The sequence below is a fragment of the Musca vetustissima genome, unplaced genomic scaffold (assembly GCF_032173495.1).
Source record: "Musca vetustissima isolate MV318-11 ecotype Yass unplaced genomic scaffold, APGP_CSIRO_Mvet_v1 utg320, whole genome shotgun sequence".
Taxonomy (NCBI): domain Eukaryota; kingdom Metazoa; phylum Arthropoda; class Insecta; order Diptera; family Muscidae; genus Musca; species Musca vetustissima.
This window is the reverse complement of record NW_026875384.1, coordinates 755,531-781,240: the sequence shown is the minus strand read 5'-3', so window position 1 is coordinate 781,240 and position 25,710 is coordinate 755,531. Positions and strand designations below refer to the sequence as shown.

The 25,710-nt window shown below is 31.7% G+C and overlaps 1 protein-coding gene across 1 annotated transcript in view; it reads left to right on the top strand.

Moving 5' to 3' along the window:
• The window catches only part of LOC133337855 (ADAMTS-like protein 3), a 61,190-nt gene extending 48,066 nt beyond the window's left edge, over positions 1–13,124 (top strand). The window contains exons 13-16 of the mRNA XM_061546065.1: positions 9,884–10,387; positions 10,524–10,994; positions 12,620–12,770; positions 12,921–13,124. Of these exons, the coding sequence (XP_061402049.1) occupies positions 9,884–10,387; positions 10,524–10,994; positions 12,620–12,770; positions 12,921–13,045 (1,251 nt within the window). The 3' untranslated portion in view covers positions 13,046–13,124. The remainder of the gene's footprint in view (positions 1–9,883; positions 10,388–10,523; positions 10,995–12,619; positions 12,771–12,920) is intronic.
• The last annotated feature ends 12,586 nt before the right edge of the window (positions 13,125–25,710 follow it).

The following is a 25,710-nucleotide window of genomic DNA, read 5'->3' as shown; positions in this document are numbered from 1 at the left end:
CAATTCAGAATTCTGTGCCAAATTTCGTGGAAAATATATATGGGTGCTATATCTAAATCTTAACCGATTTTCCCAATTTCAATAGGGTTCATCCTTATGCATAATTAATGAGCTGTGCCAAATTTCATCCAAATCGGTTGGTAAATGGGTATTATGTCTTTATGCCTGTTACAAACATATGCACAAAGACATAATACCCAGTACCACAGTATGGTGAAGGGTATAAAAATCCGTACTTATCTGACACAAATCCGTATAAGCATTATTTTTTAAATACGTAGTTATTGGTCTTATAGTAATTAAAAATCGATAGTCCTTGAAATTTTTTTTTAAATATCATCACCTATCTTCTTGTCAAAATTTTCCACAGAAAAATTCGTCATTCATATTAAACAATGTTTTACAATATTTTTACCCATTAAGAGTCATATATTATAGGTGACATTTTAATGATCTTTCTCTAGAAGATGTAGTTTAAAATATCTACTTTAAAGGCCCTTCATAAAGCCTTCGTATCCCCCCTTAAATGAAAAGTAAACATTTACATGTTCTAATAATATGTACTAGATTTTTGTTGTGTGATGCATACTTTTAGGCTGCCACCTGCAAGTAGTTGTATATGTGTATGTAATCGTACGCATTGGTGAAATTGCAGGAAAATTATGATGTACTTGCTTTCACCAAACGTGTATTATGTTCTTCTATGTTTTTTCTCGCTTTTTTGTAATATGTACCACACAAAATATTAATCATTATTTTAGGCAGATAATGAACCAGATGATTACATAGATTTTTACATGCAAGATAGGTGTGAGGGGATAATTGCAACAATTTGAACGAATAGAATACACACACCCAAATATTTAGAAATTATTGGAAAAATAACCAAATACGGCATATTTTGGAGGAAATTTTTATGGAATGCGGAGCATTTTAAGACAATTTCCATTGACATTTTTATCAAAACGAGTTCATGGTCTGATAGATAGAAAAATCCTTCTGGGAGAAAATTATTAAAAACCAAGACGGTTTTTAAGTTTTTAAGTTATTTCGTGATGAATTTTTCCTTTTTGATTATAACTCGTTAGATTTTAGACAGGATCCTCAAAGAGATGAATTCAATGTTCATGAGATTTATATGATTTAGATTATGAAGAAATGTCCCATTGGTCCCCGATAAGGAATTTTCCGCCACACAGTTTCAATACGAATTATATCATATAATTAACTATCTGACACAAATCTCAGTTAATAAAAAACAAAAAAAAAATCGAAAGTGATATGTAAATTAACTTCATATTCTGCTAAATGGAGATATCAAAAAGAAAACACAACAAGAAAAAATAAACACCCTTCCGTTTTGTGCATACTACTAACCCCTCAGATTTTGAACTCTATTTCGGTGAAATATGAATCATAAAAATAAAAAAGAAAGAGACAGTGAACTGCTGCACTTGGACAACCTGCAGATTAGTTGCAAAATTTATTGATGCTGCTGCACGAACAGAAGAAACACCAGCAGCAGCAGCTTGTTATTCATGGTGTTGATGCCATATTAGTTCTCACATACACACACACTCACAAACACTAACGTATGCATAAGCAGAAACCCGTTAAAATATAGCGAAAGTGCCAACTGAAAAACATTTCAAAATTGCTATGCAAATTCTCAAATGGTTGTAAACAATTGCTATGGTTTTTTCGGGGCAAAAGCTTTTGCAAAACAAACAGGAAAAAATAAATAAATAACTATATATGCACTAACACTCATAAAGCCATAAATTTATTACCCCCAACCACAAGAGATACATAGCTACATGCATGAATATCCTAGTAACATTATTAAATGTATGGTGGTTAATAAGGATAACACAGGGCCAGGTTGAAGGCCTTTTCTATAGATTGAAATTTTAAAATGATTGTAAACATAAACGAAGTTTCATGACTAAATCAGACATCAGGAATAGTTATTTTGCTGTTTTTTTTTTTCTTAAGGAAATAAGAAAATATTTTCAACAACGTTTAATTTAATTATAATAGATTTTTTAAATAATTTTATATGAACAAACGGATCCAAATATTCCCCATTAAACTTATTTCTCTCTGAGTGTAAACTTTTTAGATAACAATTTAGTTGACCTTTCTCTTTCTTTCTCTTCACCCCAACTAACTCCAACCTGTGGTTATCTACGACTCTTTAAATGGCGTCACAGGTGAAATTATTGTTATTTTGCTTCTAGGTAACTGTGATAGTAGGATATATATGTGAAGCAATTTTAGCTATGTTTACAATCTGATTTTAACAGACACACAAACACACTCGTACCCATACACCCACATTTATGTTTTATTTAGACATTCATTGGAACAAAAATACTGGTCCATGTAGATCTGTGCCCAACAGCTGTGCGAGTAAGAGTTTCTATGCTTCTATGAATATGTTAACATTGTTTTTGGTGTATAAATAGGTGGTACAGACACACACCTACAGGCATAAATGTGGAGGCATATAAATATATATTTTTGCAAAAACGCGCATTGTTTACAAACATACATATATCATATGGTATATAATTTACTGTCTGTGATGGTTTTTTTCTTTGTGTGGTCACAAAATTTATGCAGGTTGGCTAAATAAATGTTGATATATGAGTGGGTAATGTAAACAGTGGGGAACGTTTTGGGGGGAAATTGAAGATGTAAATTTAAAAGAAGTAGCAAATTGTACAGATTTTGAAATCTGTTTAAAAAATTTCATCCACAATTCTAAACTCAGATTTTTTTTGGAAACTGATTCCTTAATAAATGTCATAAAATATACTTAAAATATCAAAACTTATTCCTTTGATAGTCCTCAAATAAATCAACGCTTAATAGCTTGATAGTCATTAAAAATATTCTCAAACATCTACAATTACTTGTTGAAAAAATTTATAAATATTTTCACAAATATTCACTTCTATGGACTAATCAGGACATTGAAAAATATTCCTAAAAACTGCGCTTATAAACCTTATTACCATTAAAAATGTCGCTACATAATGCCTTGATATTTATACCCTACAGGGAGGTACGCAGGGGGGGCGGCACGGGTAACCCCCGGAAGCAAAAAACACGGCGAAGGGAATATGGACAAGTAGTTAGAAGAACTGTACTGAATATTAGTAATATTCGCAAAATATGTTAGTGTAAGGAAGAGAGATGTTGGCCTCTTATCGGGAAAGAGGGTGCAACTATCACGAGAAATTGCCCAGGCTCCGAATAAAACTTCGCAGAAAGTTAGATTTCCGTGGTAGTTGTGTAGGATATCGGCCTCGTCCGACTATACTGCCCCGTTCACTGGTTTTAAATATTATCGCTCATCTACCAGATAGTGCTTGAAAAATGCTCTTAACAGCAGATAGTCCATGAAAAATATTCCTCGGAGCTCGTGTTCTGACAATTCCTGAAATCATGATAATTCTTGACAAAATTTCTTAAAAGATCTAGTCTTATGGTTGTGATAGTCTCTAAAATATTCTGAAATAAACAAAGGATATGATCCTGATAATTCTTAAAAAGATATTCATAGAAGTCAAGGCTTTGGTTCTGATGGTACTTGAAAAAAATATCCATAAATTTGCACGCTTATTCTATTCGAAATATTCCTAAAAATCTAGGCCCAGATAATTCTTGAAAAATATATTGAACATCCATGCTTATGTTCCTGATATTCTACAAAATATGAAAAAAATAACAACCTTGACAAAAGTTTCTTAAAAAATCTAGTCTAATGGTTCTGATAGTCCTCAAAATATTCTGAAATAAACAACAACGATAATTCAAAAAATGTATTCTTAAAAAATCTAGGCTTAAAAAATCCTGCTTGTGGCCCTTATAATTCTAGATGACATATTTATAAAAATCCACGTTCAGACAATTTTTGCAAAATATACTATTTAAAAAATCCAATGTTCCTTATAGCCCTTTGAGTTTTAAATAGTTTTTTAAAAAAGTTTCTTATATCCATTCAAAAAAATTCACTACTGGTTTCTTATTCTTCTACAAAATATGAAGAAATATATATAAAATCCACGCTTAAGTTCCTGATAGTATTTTGACTTCCAAATAGACCTTCAGATTTTTTTTACCTTTTTCTGCTACAAAATATTCTTAAAATTGCCTCAAATTTTCGTTAATATCATCTGTAGAAAGATGGCTTTTCATTAAACTTTGGTTTTATTTTTAAAACTTCTCAATATATGTTTTTTATTTAAAAATAAAAATTTTTTTTATTTGTTTTTGAATTCAGAATTTTTTTCCCAAAAAATATTTCATGTTAGTATTTTACAATTATTTGTCAATAGAGGCATTGTGGTGTACTTCCGTTTCCTTAATGTATTTACACACAATGAATGTAACATTATGTCGGTTATAACAACTCTGCCACTCTCGCTCCCTCTCTCTTTTAGTTCATGTCAGCCAAATCTATTATGTGCGACAACAATCACAGAACATATGTTGCCCATTTGTCCAACCATACAATTTATTATCAACACCACCATTATCAATGAATTTTGCACTAATGGTGACATTAAATAGTGTCCGACTATATGTCTGACTTTTGATTGTTATCGCAGTCCAATGGCGTTTTCATTATTGCCAGACTGTTGCTCAAATTCTATAACCAAACAGCACTCAGCATCATCATTGCATCCATTCATTCATCCATCCAGTCATCCATTCATTCATTTGTGCACTCATCAATATCTGTGAATTATATTGGGTATGGATATATTCATATATTGTTAAATAAAATAAAATAAACGACAGGATGTGTATGTGTAATGATAATCACACACACACATACATATATACATATGTATGATATCTGATTGTTGTCAATGATTTTTACATTTTAAACGCATCAATGATTTAAATGATGCATTTTTCCGAACTTGTTTTGTGACTGGCATACTGGTGCAACAAAAAAAAACAGGTTTTCAATTTATGCATCACTGATTTTTATGTAACAAAAAATACAGTTTCAGCTTCGACATGAACATATTTAATTAGTTCGATTTTCGTTTGACTACCAGCTACTGGTTCGTATGGTTACAGAGAATGTGAATCTCGGGCATGTAGTTTCCACAATTCCAACCGGATTCGTTGCAGATGCTGCCGCCACAATAACAACATGAAGAATGACTGTTGTTAAATTTATTGGAAATCTGCTGTCATCGCATATAAATGAGCCTAATTTAATTTGCAACAAATGATTTCTGGATATTGCTTCAGAAGTGTGAAAAAAATGTTAAATGTAAAATGTGTGGGAGTTTTTTAGGGAAATCAAATTTATGAAAGTAAAGTTATAATAATTTAATTTAAGAGATCTTCGATAAATTTCAGTGATAAATTTATGTTCAGGATATTTATGAAGATGGAGTCTCAGTGACATATTTCATGATATACTTCTATATATTTGTCTTAATCGGCCTTCGATCGAAGTGCCTTTAACCAATTACATTTGTATACCAGATTCAATCTAATCAACCTTTTGATTGTGCATGTGTATATTATCCATTATTATATTACAAACTACAAAACAATGGACTATTCCAAAAAGAATTTACAACACATTAAATTCCATTTTATCAGTTTGGCAAATAATGGTCTATTGACTGGCAGCGAATATGTCAGTGTAAATTCGATTTGCAATTACAAATGCCCGATCCCCAACTAAAACTGTGTGAATGGTTCTGCCTTGGTGTGTAGTAAAATCCAGAGTGTTGTGACAAAAGTCATTTGACAGAACACAGTCAAAGGCATTGGCACATCATCCAACAACAATAACGATATACAAATGCACGGACATGCATTTGTATTTAAACCCCACGTTGTTTTTGCGAGTGTGGCAGTGCAATGTCGGTGACATGCAACCAAAAAAAATACAGTGACTATGCTAATGTTTATCTACCCACAGATTTCAATCAGTAAAAGCTAAATGCAATACTCATGCAAATGCATATAAGCATTTTAGTATTGGTGTATGTGTGTGTGTTGATTTATGTGAAGGGGACGATTCATTTGGCTTTTTGTGCCTCAATACAAATATAGATAGATGTGTCTGTGTTTTGAAAGAAAAATACAAATACACCAAAGCATTCCTTTTTTTAAACGACTAGGCTTTTAGATGATACACACACACATATATGACTGTCTATATCTATATAATGACTATTGATGGGTTTATATATATAAATATACGAGGTTTGTTCTAAAAGTATTGAATTTCCACTGGAACGTTTATCTTTCATTTGGTTCAGGAAATGAAAGATAAATGTTCACAACGACCCAAATCTGCAACAGTTGTTTATGCCAAGTTGCGAATATGAGGTTTATAAATATTAAGTAGAAAATAAGGATCAGTTGTCTCAAGGGAAACTGCTGCATTGCTGAAAAAGCGGGCACTAATCAGTCATTACAGTGGTGCCGTAGCATAGCTATTTCTTATACCTGAGACACTGACAATGCTATGCTACGACCGCAGGGATAAATACATCACAGAAGATTTAGAAATTTAGGATGGTGTATTGTGCTAGGACCTCCAACATACCTAAACTGGGCAGGGCCTATATCTGGGGCTAAACATGAATATATATTGGACATTTTCTGCTAATAAAATTTTGTTGACTAATAACCCTGAATTCACTTCGGCATTTCGGAGTGAATTAAAAAAAAAAAACTAAAATGAGCTGTGCCATTATATATGTACCGGTCTGAAAGATTGACCTATACAAACCTTTTCTTCAAAATAGGTTTTTAAAGAATAATATCCCAGAACTCAAAATTACTAAAACTATCAAAATTTCCAAATTTGGGCGGGATCATTATTAGGAGGCTTTCCCAAAATATGGATCAAGATTAAAAATGTTCTTAAACGATTTTGTTCATCCTCCAAGAACTCGAAATGTCCAACTACAGTCTCTCCAAATTAAAAATGTGGCTAAATCCTTCAAAATATCGAAAACAAGGTGTCCCATTTCCAATTTTCTAAAAGTAAATCGACGGACAGATAGATACATAGAATTTTATTCTGATATTAGGTTGGGGAAAAAGAAATCCATTATTTTTATATGAACTATAGGACTTTATTTAACATGCTTCGTAATGTCCAATTTGGGCCAAATATGCACCGTTATGATGTATGATTTTTTTGCCATTTTAAAGGTAACTCCTAATTTTCGCAATCCTCTCTAGATACCAAAGACATTTTACAATGCAAGAAAAATATGATAATCGATTGGTGCCAAGTCCGGACTGTAAGCTCCCGAAGTTTCTGGCGAGTCACTGCAGATATTTTTCATTTTGCAGAAGCTATGTGTGGCCAAAACGGCTGCAAAACGCTCTCAGCTCAAAATACCATAAAGCAATCGGTATCTATATGTAGAAAATACATAAAGTAGGCTTAAACCGATTTCTAGATCGTTCACAAAACCTTTGCTTCCTTGTTCTCTCCAAAGCAAACTCGAAAGTGCGAATGAAACAATCAAATATGTTAGCAAACTGCCACCACATAAGACAATTTGTTACCATTAAAATAAGTCCGAATTTTCGTAACACCCTACACCAAAAAAAAAATCCACTCACCATGGTAAGCATTAGAGTGATGCAAATTTGTACTTAAATGCAAACCATAGTGGTGGAGTCATACATTATTCAATATTGACAGACTAAATAGAAGCAAAACACCGTTATTCTATGGACGCCCGAATGCAATGGACTACGACACCGGATGGCTACACCTACACCTCCAATAGAGATGAGGAGGAGAATACATCTAGACGAATCTGATACCCAGCAATAACATTCAGCTCCTTATTGTTATTGTTACTATTGCACTTAGTCACAAACACACACACGCATGCACACTCACTCATTCACATGCAATGCAATACTCATGAATATGGAACGTATTCAAAGGACACTTACACTCCAACACGAGAGCCGTGTGATTGCTGCCCCCACACACTCGCAAACGCACACACACAAATACTTAAATTCAGCTGCTGTGAATGTTTCAAAATTTTGCAAAAATATACAACAACAGGAACAATGTGAAATAAAAAAAGACAAACGGAAGCGGATACAGAGGCTGAGAGTGGTCATGTAGTCGTGAATATTCAAACATATATACATATGCATGTATGTATGTGTATTTGGGGATCCAAATAGTTTTTTTTGTTTTTGTTCCCTCCCATAGGTAGGGGATTTTAAGTGGCACTTGGGAATTCAATGTTCCACTGTTCGGTACCATTTTTGTTACCTCATCTCCAAAAGCCGATTCGCTGGAAATGCACTGCAGTTTTATGCTGCTGCTGTTATATTTTCGGATGCCTTCTTTTTTCCCCCCATTTCGTTCATTTTCAATGTCCATGGTCGTCGCCAACGTTTTGTTCAAATGCACATTTCTAAAATTACATACATATGTATGTGTATGGAGTGTTCATACACGTTTGTTCACTTTGGGCTGTCTGAATTTGTGTGTGTGTGTGTGTGTGTGTGAGCATTGCTGCAACATTAGCATAAAATGAAAGCGAAATGTGTTAAGCATGCCACAACAACGTTGAGCCTTTTAATGCAAACTATGTTCAGACATGGCTACATTTGAACTTCTCGCTCATACTTTTCTTGGCCATTTGCATTGCTGGTGCAATTTTTCATTGCCGTACCATTTGACGACGAGACTGTAAAGTGTCCTTTTGGAAAATCTCTCTTTGAGTGTTGAGAGACGTGTGTGTGATTGTTGTTGTCGTCGTCGGTATAGAGGTTAAAATTAAAGCATCGTACATTTTTGCCTTTAAGTCTTGTAATTTAAGAATTAAAAATAAACGTTTAATAATTTAAAAGGATACCAATTGTTTCCCAAGATAATTTTTAACACAAAATCTCAGTTTGGAAAAAGTATTTTTAAGAAATGTGTTCTTTTAATTTATATTTTGTTTTTTTTTTAATTATTAAGGAAATACGTCAACTTATTTATTCATGTGAAACTCGAAATTCGGGTTTCGAAAAAAAACTGTTCACTCATTTATTTTTTGAAAACGTTGCAAATGTATTGAAATAAAAAATTTATCTAAATAAATTAATATAATAAATTTATGAAGATTTGATCGAATAGAATTTTCTTAAAATGTTGGACTATTATTTGCGGAATTTTTATTTATAAAAAAATAAGTCACTTCCCCAAAATCTGGAACTTTGTCTTAGTATGTACAACAGAAACAAAAATACTAATTATTTTACATATACTTCAATTTTGTTTACATACAAACAAAATATGATTATTTGTGTATCCAAAAGTATAGAATGTTGAAACAAAACATAAAAAAAATCTTATTTTTAAAAAAGTGTCTGAACGAAAATATTATCGACGAAAAAAATATAAAAAAATAAAAAATATATTTAATAATTATTAAATAAGAATTTAGTTTTCTCTTCACAAATGAAGATGCATGGAGAGCCATTTTATATTGTAAAAAAGCATGATTAGTCACAATTTATTATTTCAATTTCTAAAAGAAAAATATATAATTTTGCAGAAACACATCAGCATGTATCCATCATACATTCATAGCTAGCAATTCGAAACTCATTTTCTTATTTTAGATTTTTTGTTTTTAAATTAGATAAATCATTTTTTACATTTAAGAAAAATCTTTCAATATATACATTTTACATAAAACATTATCAAGTAATTTTATGTTTACACATCTCATATGTTATGCCAAATTTAGTCCGATACCTTCATTTCGAAGTTTACTAATTATCTCTCCATTTTACAATGTTTTGTTTTCTGTTGCTGCTGACGCCATATCCCTGCCTCTTTATTTCGGCTGTGCAGTATTTTTGGTCATCATTCCAGAAATTTGGCAATTCTCGTGGCCATCATATGCTATCCGATAGAGGACTACAATATGGCTTGGATGTCGATCAAGAGGATGAACCGTTGAAAATCGTATCGCATATTACCACCAAAGATTTGCAAACTCCGCTAAACGCTAACAAGGCTCACACAAAACCAGGCAACCGAAATAATGGCAACGAAGTTGGACCACGCGATGATGATGATGATGAGGAGGATAGCGATGATGATGACGATGGCTATACCAGTGTTGATGGTGTTGACAGTGTTGATGATATGGTCGGGCAAACGGATACAACGACAAATGCCACCGATAACGAGCGACAATCAACGTTACATTTGCCCCATGCCAGATGGCCGAATCATTGGTCAGATCTACCACCGTCACACATGACTTCAACCAATACAGTCACGTATAAATGGCTAACAAGCCCATGGACGCCGTGTTCACAGAAATGTGGAGCTGCTGGTTCGGGTTTAAGAGTAAGTATAAACATTAACCTCAATTAGGGAAAGGGAGGGGAGTTTATGTGGTGGTATTGGAAAAATATATATACAATTTATTTAATGTAATTGTGTGGCCGTGTTATTTAAAACATTTTGTTTATGCATTCATTAGAGACGCACCATTACCTGTATACGCGTCCATATAACAACTATACCCAACATTCACAATGGCGATGATAACAGCAGTAACAACAACAACGATGGCAATGATGGGGCCGACAATACACTTAATGTGGAACAGACCACCGAAGAAATCACCCAACAACAACAGCAGCATCAACAGCTGGAACAAGAGGAAATTGTGGACAATGCATTTTGCGAAGATTACGGCCTGGACATACCCGATACCTTTGAGACATGCGGTAGCGAAGAATGCCCCCGTTGGATCAAGGGAGAATGGTCATTGTGTCATCAGTCACGTTGCTTTGGCCGCAACACAGCCATACAAAGACGTGAAGTCTCCTGTCGTTTTGCTAATGACACCATATCTCGTTTATGTCCGGAATACGAAAAGCCCATTAGTCGCCAGGAATGCTACAATGAACGTTGCAAGGGTGTATGGCGTGTTGAGCCCTGGTCAGAGGTAAATCAAATATTTGTATATCTTTTTATTCTTGTTTATCATTTGATTTACTTTTATTTTTTTGTTTGTGTTGCGTTGCGATGAAAGGTATAATGAGTAGGGAGGTAGGGTATACAATTCACTTGGACGAGGAAATGATGCTACTATCGCCATCAAAATACCAAAAATGAGGCAGGGACTTTATATAGGAGTTATGTGAACACATGGAAAAATATTGGAAATTGACTTCAAATATGTTTTCCACCTTCAAGAAATCTCCAACTGGACCGTAACATGGAGACTCTGGGGTCCGGTGGGTTACAGATACAAGGAGTCAGGGCAGGCCCATAGTTACTTTTAAGAATAAGCATCGATATATTTCCTTTACTACAAAAATGTCACCATAAAATTTTACTATAATTCTCAGAATAGACCAAAACTCGAAAACCATCCTTTAGGTTTAAAACCAATTTAATTATTTAGTATTTCGTCAAAGACAAAAATTATTCTACATCGAATTTCACTAGTTTATCTTTTGTTCGTATCTTTTTAGATTTAAATATAGCTCCCATATATAATCGAGTAAATTATGAATGACATATAAACCTTTTTCAAATCAACTCGAAATTTTGTATAACGTATGGGATTGCGCCTAGTTTGAATTATATTAGGTGTTGTCAAAAGAAATATCTTTGGAACCCTCTCAACCTTAATTCGCATTCCAAATTCCAAGTTTTAGCTCTATCCATTCACATGTTACGATATTGTACCAAATTTAGTAAATTTTAGTAATTTTCGGATGCTTATAGTTCGAATATCCAAAACCCCCTTTGCTATATCTATTCTACACTCCATTAGTGACCCTCTATCCATTCACATGTTACGATATTGTACCAAATTTAGTAAATTTTAGTAATTTTCGGATGCTTATAGTTCGAATATCCAAAACCCCCTTTGCTATATCTATTCTACACTCCATTAGTGACACTCATTTAAAATTTAAGAGTTCTAGCTCTATCGGTTCGCCAAATGCAAATGGTACCACATCTAGTACTTTTCGTACCGTTCTAGTACGAATTTCCAAAACCCCAGCCTTGTCTGTCACCTTGGGACCAAAAGTCACCCTCACCCAAATTTTTCAAGATTCCAGCTTCAACCGTTTCGTCTGGGAGTTGATGAATCGTTAAGTACAGTTTCCACACGTTCTTCATTAAATTGAAAGTCTTATTAACACTTTCTTATATTATTGCTGCAGTATTCCAAATGGAGTTGAAAAATTCATGGTGAAGGATAAAGAAAGTTCCGCCTGTATGAACTTATGGTATTTTTTACAAAATTCCTAAACATGTAGTTTAGACATGTTTTTATTTACTAAAATTTCTAGGGTCTTTCATCTAAATAATGTAACTGTTATAGGCCAAATAGTTTAGTAAAAAATGGAAAAGGCCTCTCAGCCTTAATTTAGGAACCTTTGTAGCCGACTTTGTCCAACGTTATACCTTTCATACCATTTCCAACAATAATGGCATATATTTTTCGGTTTTGTCAATATTTTTCCTGCACTTGTTATTGTAAAATTGCTACCTTTCTTCATTCCTTCATGTATTCGTTTATTTTTATATTTTCCTATTTGCTGATATTTACAGTGCAATGCTCCTTGTGGCCGCCAGGGCATCAAATATCGCATACTGCAGTGTGTTTGGTATGGTACACGAAGACCAGCGGGCAATGCTTGCAAACATCAAAACCGACCTGCAGTAATGAAAGTCTGCAAAAGTCCACCCTGCTATGCAAAAGGTAAATAAAGCACCACAGCTCGATGACTGACCGAACGACCGGCCAACCGACCCCCAAGGGGCCGCCGAAGAGCTCACCAAACAAAAGGAGAAAACACACACACACACATCTAATTGGTATTGTTTCTTTCGTTCTTCTTCTTCTTTACAGCCATTGAGCGATGCAAAGATACTTCACGTTATTGCCGCAATGTTCGCTCCATGGGATTGTGTCGTTTACAACGTTATCAGGAGAAATGCTGCAAGTCCTGCAAATACAATAGCATTCCAAATTAGCATTTACTATTTAATAATAATCTACACCTGCCATATAATTCGTATTACCCGCATCGTCATCATCTTCTTCGACGTCGTCATCTTCTACTGCAGCAGCGGCATCAGCTTCCTATACTTCGTTATCATGGTCATCAATCTCCAGCTTCAGAAGAATTCAGCGATTCAGGCATAATTTATGGTGAACCAAGGTATGTAGCAACGTTATGGCCAGACCAAGTCAACACATAACCAAACATTCTTGGCTAAAATGCTGGAGGACATGTGGGAGGAGAAAATGTCACTCGCACAGACACACATACAAACAAACAAGCAATTATAGTTAATGAAATAATATAAAAAAACGAAAAAAAAACACAAAACAAAAGTTTAAATTATACAACAAGTTTATTATAATTTTTGATAATATTTTTAAAAGAAAAGAAAAAAAACAAGAAACCAAAATTAAACAAAATTTAAAAACAACAACTCTTTAATGGAAAAGTAAATAGAAAAGAAAATAACACAACGGAACAAATTTCCTATCAAACAAAACAAAAACGTAAATATTTAAGATGACAACAATTATTGTTACAAATTAAGGCTTATTACATATATATATACATATATACGAAAAATGCATAAAACAAAACATCAAAATAAGCATATAATTAACCTTTATCACTATACTCAGATTTCAAAAATCGCCGCCCTTTTCGTTTCATTGAAGAAAACAAAATAGTATGTGTCTCCTTATTGACTTAAAAATATTAAACAAAACATCAACAACAACAACAAAGATTGCCTTTGGCTTCAGCAGTAAACAAGACAAAGAACAACAACAATATGACAAAATAAAGACAAAATACGAAAATCATAATGTCAAATTATTAAGCTTTATGTTTATATATACACTAATGAAAATTGATCCTAATCATGTATTAATTTTATATATACAAAACATAATTCTTATTATTATTTTTAGTTTACCAAATAATATGTGTGTATTGTATGGTGTTGCTTGTTGAATGATATTTAATGTTGAATTAATTATTTAGACCGATTAATGTAAAGATGATAAGGATTATATTAGCTTAAAACTGTAGTCAAATTTGGACCAAACTGGAATATTTGTTTATACTATTAAAATATCAAAAACATTGTAAAAATCATAAAAAAAAACTTTTCGATGAAAAAAGAACCGGGTTTCTAAATTTTTGAACTGGATATTCAGATAATAAAACCGGTAATTGTCCGGTTCAATTAATTTAGGACGGTTCTTTACTAGCTATCTAATGATAAGCATATAAGGTAAAGAAACCGGTTTTATTATCTGAATATCCGTTTCAAAATTTTAAAAAACCGGTTCTATTATCCTCGAAATTTAATTTTTTGACGTATAATATTCCGGCTCAATAAATTTAGCTCATTTGTTTGATAGATTTCTACTGAAATGCACATGAGGTATTGAACCCGGTTTTACTATCTGAATATCCGATTGAAAATTAAAAAAAAACGGTTATTTTTTCTTCGAAATTTAATTTTTTGTCGTATTTTAAAACACTTTTGATATGCGTATTAGGTAATGGTATGCATATAAGGTGTTGAAACCGGTTTTACTATCTAAATATCCGGTTCAAAAATTTAGAAAACCGGTTCTTTTATTCTTCGAAATTTATTTTTTACGTACTTTTTGCATAGCTATATATGATTTTAGTAAATAAATCGTACGAATCTGACAGTACTACATACTGAATTAAAATATTGATTCCTTGTCTTTAAGGACTCCACCTAACATCTTATAAGCAACATTTTTCTAATTTATTGCGCGAATGAAAAATCACACTTTGTGACAATTGGAGTCCGGTTTAATAAATTATGGGCGAAAATGACATACAAGGAATCTAGTTGGAAGGACGAAATTTTCTACAAAAAAAATCCTCATTCGAAATGTAGTCTCCAAAATTACATGCAATTGCTGGACTTAATAATGATGACGAAAAATGGCGAATGACTTTCCTTAGTCGTTAGTTAAAGGCTTTTGGTCAGCTGATGTTCATCATCAGCATTATATGAGGTATATAAATGTCAAGTCCTTGAAGTGAACATTACAACATGTCGAAAAACTGATAGACTTTTACTATAATTATCTTAGACTTCATGATATCTTCTTTAAAAAATATTAGAAAAAACTATTCTTATCAAAATGCCATCACCATATCCAATCAAATTGCCTAACCGAATCCGGGTTTCCTTCAATTTTCTGGGGACGGACAATTGTCTCAATTTTTGGCTTTTTAAACCTTCTAAAATTTCACATATTATTCAACAAGCAACATTTGCAACTACACACCTCTATTATTACAAAAAATTAAAAGAAAAATTAACTATAAAAAAAACAAGTAAATATTACCAGCAATGTTATATAAATAATTTGTAGTTAAATGCCTATAAAAGCACTGTTAACACAATAACAAAAAATATATACAATAATAATAAATTGTAAATACAATTAATTTATACGTACATAAGTTAAACAAAAGACACGTAAATAATATTAGAACATTAAAGAATAATAATAAAAATAACAAAAACAACAAATGAAACGATTAAAGTAAATGCAATGCCAAACAAACAAATATTCATACCAAATGAATAAATACAAACAAATACATACAAAAGCAGATACAAAAAACCGATTAACGAATACTCGTATATTAATGCCACCAAAAAACAGCAGCTAGAATAAAAAACAAAACAAATAAATTATTAAAAAATATTTAAATGGAATAATATAACAACAACAAAGACTACAACATTTTTCAATTGTTCAGCCGCCATTTGTGAGAAAACAACCAAAAAATCAACAACAAAACGATATGCTTTTACTTAAAAAAACCTTCCCTCTGATCTTCTTTTAGTTAGAAATATGTACCTGTTTAAGAATTGATACGAAAAAAAAAACACACGAATCTAACCGAATACCATTTTTGCAAAAAAAATCATTTCTACTTTATTCGTTTCATGTGATTATACCAAACAAATGCATTCTTTATTTTCTCCCAGATGAAAATTCCCTCCCCTGCTGTAATTTTCTTTAATATTCCAAAAATGTTTGCCTTTTGTATTTCACAATATTTATTTGTAATACCCAAATCACACGAAAGGTTTTTGTAAATATATATTTATGCTCCTATGAATCTCTTTGACCCTCTAATTCTTATTTCTTATACAATGAAACATAACAAAAACATTAAACATAAAAAATTAGTTAAAAACAAAACAGAGTTATACTTTAAATATAAACAAACATAGCAAAGATAATTTATAATAATATAATATAAAATAAGGAAATAAGGAAACAAAATATTTTTAAGTTCCAAAAATACATAATAAATTTTAAAAGGAAAGGAACAAAATACTTCATAAATATAATTGAAAATAAATTTTATACAATGTATTAATTTTTCCAAATACATACAGAGATTTTCCAACATTCTCAAATAAAATTTAAACCCCTTACCAATTATATTTATGAAATATTTTTGTTTAGTTCTTCGAAATATTTGTAAAAACAATTGTATTATTTCCTAATATTTGTTTTGTAATGTTCAGCCCAACAAATTGCTCACAATATTGTAAAAAAAACATAATAACACGAACATATTATTATTTCCCTTTAGATATTTAATTTTATATAGGCGTCCTTATTTTCTATTAAAAAATACATATTTCATTATGCAGTATGTTTTGACAAAAGTTATAAAAAATAAAGGAAAATTAAAAAAAAAAACAAGAAAAGTTGTAACACCACAATTGAAAGCGTTTGTATTATTCACTGTTCCCTAAAGCTTGGGAACACCAGATGTCTGCACAAGATGATTCAAATGATTCATGTCTACGCTGCTTTAAATGGGTATAAGAATATTGGCAGCATTGTGCATAGAAAAATGTATATTAGAAAGCATGTTTTAGGGCGTCATGACCAAATATATGAACAATCGCTACATTTTACAACACTGGTTAAGGCATACATTTTGCGCCATCTATTGATACCTATGATGGCAAATTGGAAACTCATTTTTGGAACATTGATTTTTGGCCAATTTCAGCACGTCGTAAAAATTTTAAAATGCTTATTTTCGTGCAAATAATAAGTTAATTTCTATTTTAAAAAATATGGAAATACAGTAAACATCTATTATTATTCAGAATCACTAATATATTTTCAATTTTAGACTTTTAAGAAGAGTTATGACCCAAAATTTACCGCCTTTGACACTTATCTTTAAAGGCTTATAACTTTCGTAAAAATTGTTCGTTTACCACAAAATGGGTGTCATATGAAAGAGTCAAGAATTTAGGTTGTGAAGAATGGATAAAACTCATTTTTGTGATATGACTAACATATTAAATTTACGAAGTATTGTATCAACCGCATTTTTAATTAGTTTTCTCCATTGTTTTTAGTTTTTCTATTCAGAATCACTTATATTTTTTATTCTACACATTTTTAGAGGAATATGATTCAAAATTTACTGACTTTAGGACACCTGCCTTCAAAAGCTAATAACTTTCGTAAAAATTGTCCGTTTACCATAAAACAGGTGTCAAATGAAAGAGTAAAGGATTTACTTTATGATGAATGGATACAACTCATTTTTGTGTTATGTCTAAGCTATTAAATTTGCAATGTATTGTATTAATCGAATTTTTTAATTGGTACCCTACATTGTTTTTGCTCTTTCTTCCACCACGTTTATAGTCCACTTTTCAACCTTTCATATGACACCAATTTCACCATTGTACGCTTACTAACTAAACTGTTATGATTAAAAGAAGTACATCAAAAATTGTGTTTTTTGAAAAATTTTGTCTCTTTAGGGTCATGCGTATCAATAGATGGCGCTATTACGAGGTGTTAACCAGTGTTGTACAACGTAGTTTTCTTTCGCTTATCTTTAAAAGCCTATAACTTTCGCAATAATTGTCTGTTTATCACAAAACTGGTGTCACGTGAAAGAGCGAAACCTCTACTTTATGACGTATGTATTCATCTTACTTTTCTATTATGTCTAAGCTATTAAATTTACGAAGTATTGTAGTAAATGCATTTAGTCGCTTGTTTGCACTATTATTTGAACATTTTCTGCAACCGCGTTTAAAGGCCACACATTAACCTTAAATATGACACCATTTTTTTTTCTTTTTATGTCTACTAAGTAAAAAGAAGTAAATCAAAAAATTCCCTTTTGAAAAAAGTTAACCAGTGTAGTAAAACGTATTTTTCTTGCGCCTTAAGATATGCTTTACGCAGCCACAACATAAACACTTGTTAGCTTGCATCAGTTTACAACACTGGTTAAAGACATGTTTTTTGCGCCATCTATTGATAGCCATGACCCCAAACCACAAACTCATTTTTTGAAAATTGATTTTAGGCCAATTTCAGCATGTCGTAAAAATTTTAAAATGCGCATATTCGTGGAACTAATAAGTTAATTCTTGTTTTAAAAATATGAAATTACAGTAAACATCTATTACTATTCAGAATCACTAATATGTTTTCAATTTTAGGCCTTTAAGGAGGGCTACGACCCAAAATTCACCGCCTTAGGACACCTGTTTTCAAATGCTTATAACTTTCGTAAAAATTGTTCGTTTACCACAAAACAGGTGTCCCATGAAAGATTGAATTATCTACTTTATGATGAATGTATACAACTCATGTTTGTGTTATGTCAAAGCTATTAAATTCACGAAGTATTGTATCAACCGCATTTTTCATTTAGTATTCTCCATTATTTTTACTTTTTCTTTTCAGAATCAATAATATTTTTCAATTCAGGGCCATTAAGAAGGGCTAGGAACAAAAATTTAACCGCCTTTAGGACACCTGCCTTCCAAAGCTTATAACCTACGTAAAAATCGTCCGTTTACCATAAAACAGGTGTCAAATGAAAGAGTAAAGGATTTACTTTATAATGAATGTATTCAACTCATTTTTGTGTTATGTCTAAGCTATTAAATTTACAATGTATTGTATTAACCACATTTTTTTATTAGTACTCTTCGTTATTTTTACCGTTTCTGCAACTAGGTTGATAGTCCACATTTCAACCTTTCATATGACACCATTTGCAGCGTTATACGTCCACTAAGTATAAAGTTATGATTAAAAGAAGTGCATCAAAAATTGTGTTTTTTGAAAAATTTTGTCTCTTTGGGGTCATGCGTATCAATAGATGGCGCTATTACGAAGTGTTAACCAGTGTTGTACAACGTCATTTTCATTTGCTTATCTTTAAAAGCCTATAACTTTCGCAATAATTGTCCGTTTACCACAAAACCGGTGTCACGTGAAAGAGCGAAACCTCTACTTTATGACGAAGGTATCCATCTTACTATTATTATGTCTAAGCTATTAAATTTACGAAGTATTGTATTAAATGCATTTGGTCGCTTGTTTGTACTATTATTTGAACATTTTCTGCAACCGCGTTTAAAGGCCACACATTAACCTTCAATATGACACAATTTTTTTCTTTTTATGTCTACTAAGTAAAAAGTTTTGATAAAAAGAAGTAAATAAAAAAATTCCCTTTTGAAAAAAGTTAACCAGTGTTGTAAAAGGTATTTTTCTTGCGCCTTGAGATATGCTTTAGGCTGCCAAAATATAAACAAATGTTAGCTTGCATCATTTTACAACACTGGTGAAAGACATGTTTTTTGCGCCATCTATTGATAGCCATGACCCTAAACCACAAACTCACTTTTGGAAAATTGATTTTTGGACAATTTTAACAGGCCGTAAAAATTTTCAATTGCTCATTTTCGTGCAAATAATAAGTTAATTTCTATTTTAACAATATTGAAATGCAGTGAACATCTATTACAATTCACAATCAATAATATTTTTTTCCATTTTAGGCCTTTAAGGAGAACTAGGACCCAAAATTTCCTTATCTTTAAAAGCTTATAACTTTCGTAAAAATTGTTCGTTTAGCACAAAATGGGTGTCATATGAAAGATTGAAGTATCTACTTTATGATGAATGGATAAAACTCATTTTTGTGATATGTCTAACATATTAAATTTATTTTTACTTTTTCTATTCAAAATCAATTCTAGACTTTTTATTTAGTGTTTTTATTGATTTTCTTAATGATAATTCAATACAATCTTTACTAGACGTAAAGTTATATATTTAATTTTTTTCGTCCTTCACTTTTTAGGCAAATATCTCATTCTCTTTAAAGGAGCGGATAAAAGTGCAGAAGTAAGATGTCCTTCAAAATACTTGTAACATATTTTGGCAGTTATAAATATGTATATGACCAGACCTTCTTTAATCCAGAGGTATATGCAAAATATAGACTTTATGAGAGGGATGTAATATGAAATAAAAGGAAAATATTGAGAATATATTTAAAATTAAATAGATACATATTTAGAATTTAAGAAAATTGGCTTAATTGTAAAAACTACTAAAATAGTTATATTAAAAAAACATATGGTATGTAAATAAAATATTGATGAAGCAATGAAATAATAAATAAAACAAAAATTATAAATAAAATTTGAAATTGTGTTTTATTTATTTTGGGTCAGGTTACTTGCCAGTTGATTCTGTGCGCCTGGTATTTGGTCGACATTTAGTTCCTTTTAGCATTATTTTACATTCACGCGTGACGTCACAAGAAAAAAAATATTTGTGGTCAATTTACATAAATTTGGGATTTCTACCAGGCGCCCAGAATGTAACAGAAAGTGTCTCGGAAAAAATAAAATTTAAAAAAATCGATCTGGCAACACCCATACTTATATAGAGGCGCCTGAAAGTATGCTGCGATTTTTAGCGTATGCTGTCGTTACAGTATTGCCAGATGCAAATTTTCGTTCATTTATTTTTTTGACCGTCCACTTTCTATTTAATACTGGGCGCCTGGTGTTTTTGTAAATTTTTCGCAAAATCGCTTTTTGGTCAAATGTGACGTCTTTCATAAAAGGTCATACCAGTTTGATGTATACTTACTTGGATTTACCAGCATTAAATGAAAACTCAATAACATGTTTTGTTGTACTCAATGTTCTTTATTGATTTTCTCAATAATAATTAAATATAGTTTTTGCTAGTCTTAAATTAATATATATTAATTTCAGTTCGTCACTTTTTAGGCAAATGTTATGTCAGTATCCTCTTTACAGCAGCGGATAAATGTGCAGATGTAAACTGTTCTTCAAAAAGCTTAAAACAGATTTTGACAGATGTCTACACACATATATGACCAGAACCACTTTAATGTGGAGGTATATGCAACATATAGACGTTATGAGACCGCTGGAACATGAAATACAAGGACAATAGAGAATATATTTGAAATTAAATAGATAAATTTTTAGAATGTAAGAACATTGGCCTATTTAAATAAAATATTAAAAAAACAATGAAGTAAGAAATAAAACCAAAAATATAAAAAAAATAAAATTGTGTTTTATTTATATTGGGTCAGGTTACTTGCCAGTTAATTCTGTGCCCCTGGTATTTGGTCGACATTTAGTGCCTTTTGCATTATTTTACATTCATGCGTGACGTCACAACAGAAAAAAATTTCGTTGTGGTTGAATTTGCACAAATTTGGGATTTCTACCAGGCGCCCAGAATTAAGCAGAAGGTGTCTCAAAAAAATTCTAAAATAAATCAATCTGGCAACACCCTGATCATATAACAGGCGCCTGAAAGTATGCTTCGATTTTTAGCGTATGCTGTCGTTGCAGTATTGCCAGATGCAAATTTTTGTTTATTTTTTTTTTTGTCCGGCCACTTTCTATTTAATGCTGGGCCCCTGGTATTTTTTTTAAATTGTTACAAAATCGCTTGACGTCATTCATAAAAACTCTTAACATTCACGCGTAACGTCACAACAATAAAATATTGTACAATTTATACAAATTTCGGATTTCTACCAGGCGCTCAGAATCAAACAGAAGGTGTCTCGAAAAAAATAATTTTCAAAAATTTCAATCATACACCTTACAAAAATAACAAGCCCCTGAAAGTATGCTACGTTTTACATTTTTGTATGTTAATAAAAATTTAAATAAAAACAACAAATGTAAACAACATGTAAAATTGTGTTGTATTTATTTTGGGGGAAGTTTCTTGATATTAATTCTGACCGCCTGGTATTTTGTCCCAATTAATAAATTACGTCCAAGCGCCCAGAATTTAACTGTAGCTTTTTAAACATATTTCAAAAATATGATCTGCCAACATCTTATATACATGTTGTATGTATGATGTTGTTACTGCATTGCCTAATGCAAATGGTCGAAGTTTTATGGGACGTTGCTTTCTACTTAATTCTGGAAACCTGAATGCCTATTCTTGGCGCCTGGTACAAAAATAACGTCTGAAAATGTGTATGTATGTTGTTGTTACTGCCTTGTCTGATGTTAATTTATTTTATGGGACTGTCGCTTTCTATTTAATTTTGAAGGCCTATTCTTGACGCCTGGTAGAAAAAAATAACGCCTGAAAATGCTTATGTATGTTGTTGTTACAGCATTGTCTGATTCAAATAGTCGTTTATTTTATGGGACGGTTGCTTTCTATTTAATTCTGGACACCTGAAGATCTATTCTTGACGCTTGGTAGAAAACAATACTGGTTTGTTTGTGAAATAACTGTACACTTCATCAAAGCATATTATATAAAGTAAAATATAAAAGTCGATCGGAACAAAATTTGAAAAACTCGTTTTTTTGGTTCTGTAATAAAAACTTTGAACGCGTATTTCTATAAATATATGAATTAAAAAAAGAAAATTTATATGTTTGACTAAATCTAAAGGCCGCAAAAGAATACATTACGATCTGTCCATCCGTTTTCGAACAACAGTGGTTCGGAGACGGCCATTTATCAAAAATCTTTGCAACATATTAAATTGTAAATTTGAAAAAAAGCGCAATTGTGTATCTGCCCTCGTATTTATGATTATATTTTGATTTTTAAATTGAATCTCCCGAATGTATAATCTTTGGCTATACTTATTATCTAAATCCTCAGTTGACATGTTTTTATAACGGTTGGTATGTTATTAAAAATATTTGATTAACATTTAATATAACATTTATAAATTTCCAAACGCGATCATATTTTTTGGCACGAGACATGAAAATTGGAAAAAATTATCGCTTGGGTAGTTGTAAATATAACACCAAAACAAGGTGTTAACTATAGTTTGAAACATATGTTTATATCTGGTAAACCTAATCAACCTGATGGATTTTCTAGATTCAATATTTTTTTCGACATTCTGAAAATTCTCATATAAATTTCATTCGTTTAATTGAAAAAATAATTTTACGAATATATTTTAAAATTTGTTTCAATTTGAATAACACAAATCCAATATAGCCAATTCCATTCATTCTACCCTTAAAAAATGAGGAGGAGAATAACTAATGAAACGATGACGCCATATAATGGGAATTTGGAATTAAGTTCAACAAGAATTAGACCAGGAAACGAACAAATCACCATGGCTGGGATTAACAAAGCGGCTGTTACCAGGCATATCACTAGCTCACACACTCACACAGGCATACAGATAATAAGCATTGTCTTTCGCTATACAACAAATAAATATTATTATTACTATTACAAAAACACTTAAATGTCCAAAACTAAATTTGCTTCAAACGATGGATGCAATAAAATAAAATGGAATAAAATATGAAATTATACCGCCAACCTTAGCAGCCAGGCAGCCAGTGTTGGATAAGTGTGATGGTTATGAATAAATTTGGTTACTGGGTCGCAACGATGTCGGTGCTACTTCCAACAAAACGAGAAAAAAAACGGTGGCCGCAGAGCTGCCAACGGAACGTCCAAATCAAAGTCATCGTTGGTGGGATGGATGGATTATCACTGTCGTGTCGCTGAGTGTGGTGGCAAATTTGGCGGCGTAGGAGGAGGAGGGATGGAGATACCGCACATGAATGTCGTGGACATCCATGGGTTTGGGGTTGGTTTCATTCAAATAGACATTAAATATAAATTCAGTGTCAACGGAAGTAATATTTCTTACAAACAATTACCGCTAAAGACGTGAAAAGACGACATGCAAACTGTTTGTTAGGTCAGCCAGCCAGTCAGCTAGCCTGCCAGCAGCAGCAACAGCAGCCGCCGCCTTAGTTAGGAAAATCTAAATGTAGGATGCTGATGAGGTCTAGTTCAGATGCATATGGATTAAATGGAGATAAAATAACAACAACAACAAAACTACATTTCTCTGACAATGCCAACTAACTAATTAATGTGAACAAAAGAAAAAGTCTGAACAAAAGAAAAAGTCTGAACAAAAGAAAAAGTCTTGTGCGGGGCTCTACCGCTTCAAATGTCTAGTCATATCCAGCATAAACTTGAATCAATTTGTATTTAAAACTCAGCTAGAGGGAAGCACAATAGAGTACATAGTTCTCCGTTTGGCTGCCCTGTAAATAACGATGTGCCTATTTGGTTGAAGACATTAAAACGCCTACATCGCACTGAGCTAGAAAAAAACTACTTTCAATTTGTGAAAGAAATTAATGGAAGATTACTTGACGGCGAAATGCCAAACAAAACAACAACATATGAAGTTCATCAGAATCATAATCATCATTGGAAAACCTCCAAAAATTATTCTACAATTTATGTTTGTTGTTTTGTTTTTTGATTCCCCAGTACCAGTTGCAGATTCTAATATAAATAACAAGGGCGGATTGCGGGAAGTATATTGAAGGCCTAATTTTTATATTTGAAGAATAAGGTTATAATGTTATTTATTTTTTTATTTTTGAGCTTACATGTCTTAAGTTAAATCGAATGACTAATATTTTTGTAAATCATATTGTTGGATGAGATTTCCTTATTTTTCTTTAATTTTTTTTATAATATGAATGAATTAATAATGAATGTAAACATAACATAAATTTCTTTCTTAGTTTTAATAATTAGTATTTAAATAGTATGTAAAATTACAATTAAGTTAAATTTTTAAGAATATAGGATTAAAAAGAAATGAAAAATAAAATAAATATATTGTTTAAATTGAACCGCCATCGATTTACATCTCGCCGTCCGAAAATTCAAAAAATAAATAAAATAATAACCATTTAACAAATTATAAATAACTTAATTTTATAATTAAAAATTAAATAATTTACCTTAAATAAAATTGAACACATATCTTGTCTTTTTAATAACTATAATTATTGTTTACCTTAAACTAAATACCACAAGTTGAAATTTGTTACTTTCATATTCTATTAGGTTGGGGGGAACTCCAAATATGCACCTTTTTGTTGTATGCGTTGTTGCCATTTTAAAGGTAACTTCATAATGCCTCCCTCATATAAGTCTTATTCTCTATTGGCAAAAAACTCTTTTTTTATCATTAAAGAAATTTTGTAATGCAAATTCTGGCCGTTTCTGGTCAATTTTAAAAGGTTTAAAACAGTTTTATGGTCGATTTTTAGGTCCTGGGCGATGTAACGTTCAACTTCGATTATTTCTCCGATTTTATCGATAATTACAAATAATTGGTTGTTACGGTATCAGAACCATAGAACCATTCACAATTTTAGCGGCTTGGCTTGCATTTTCGCCTTTGTCAACTTTGTTTACTGCCATTTTAACACCT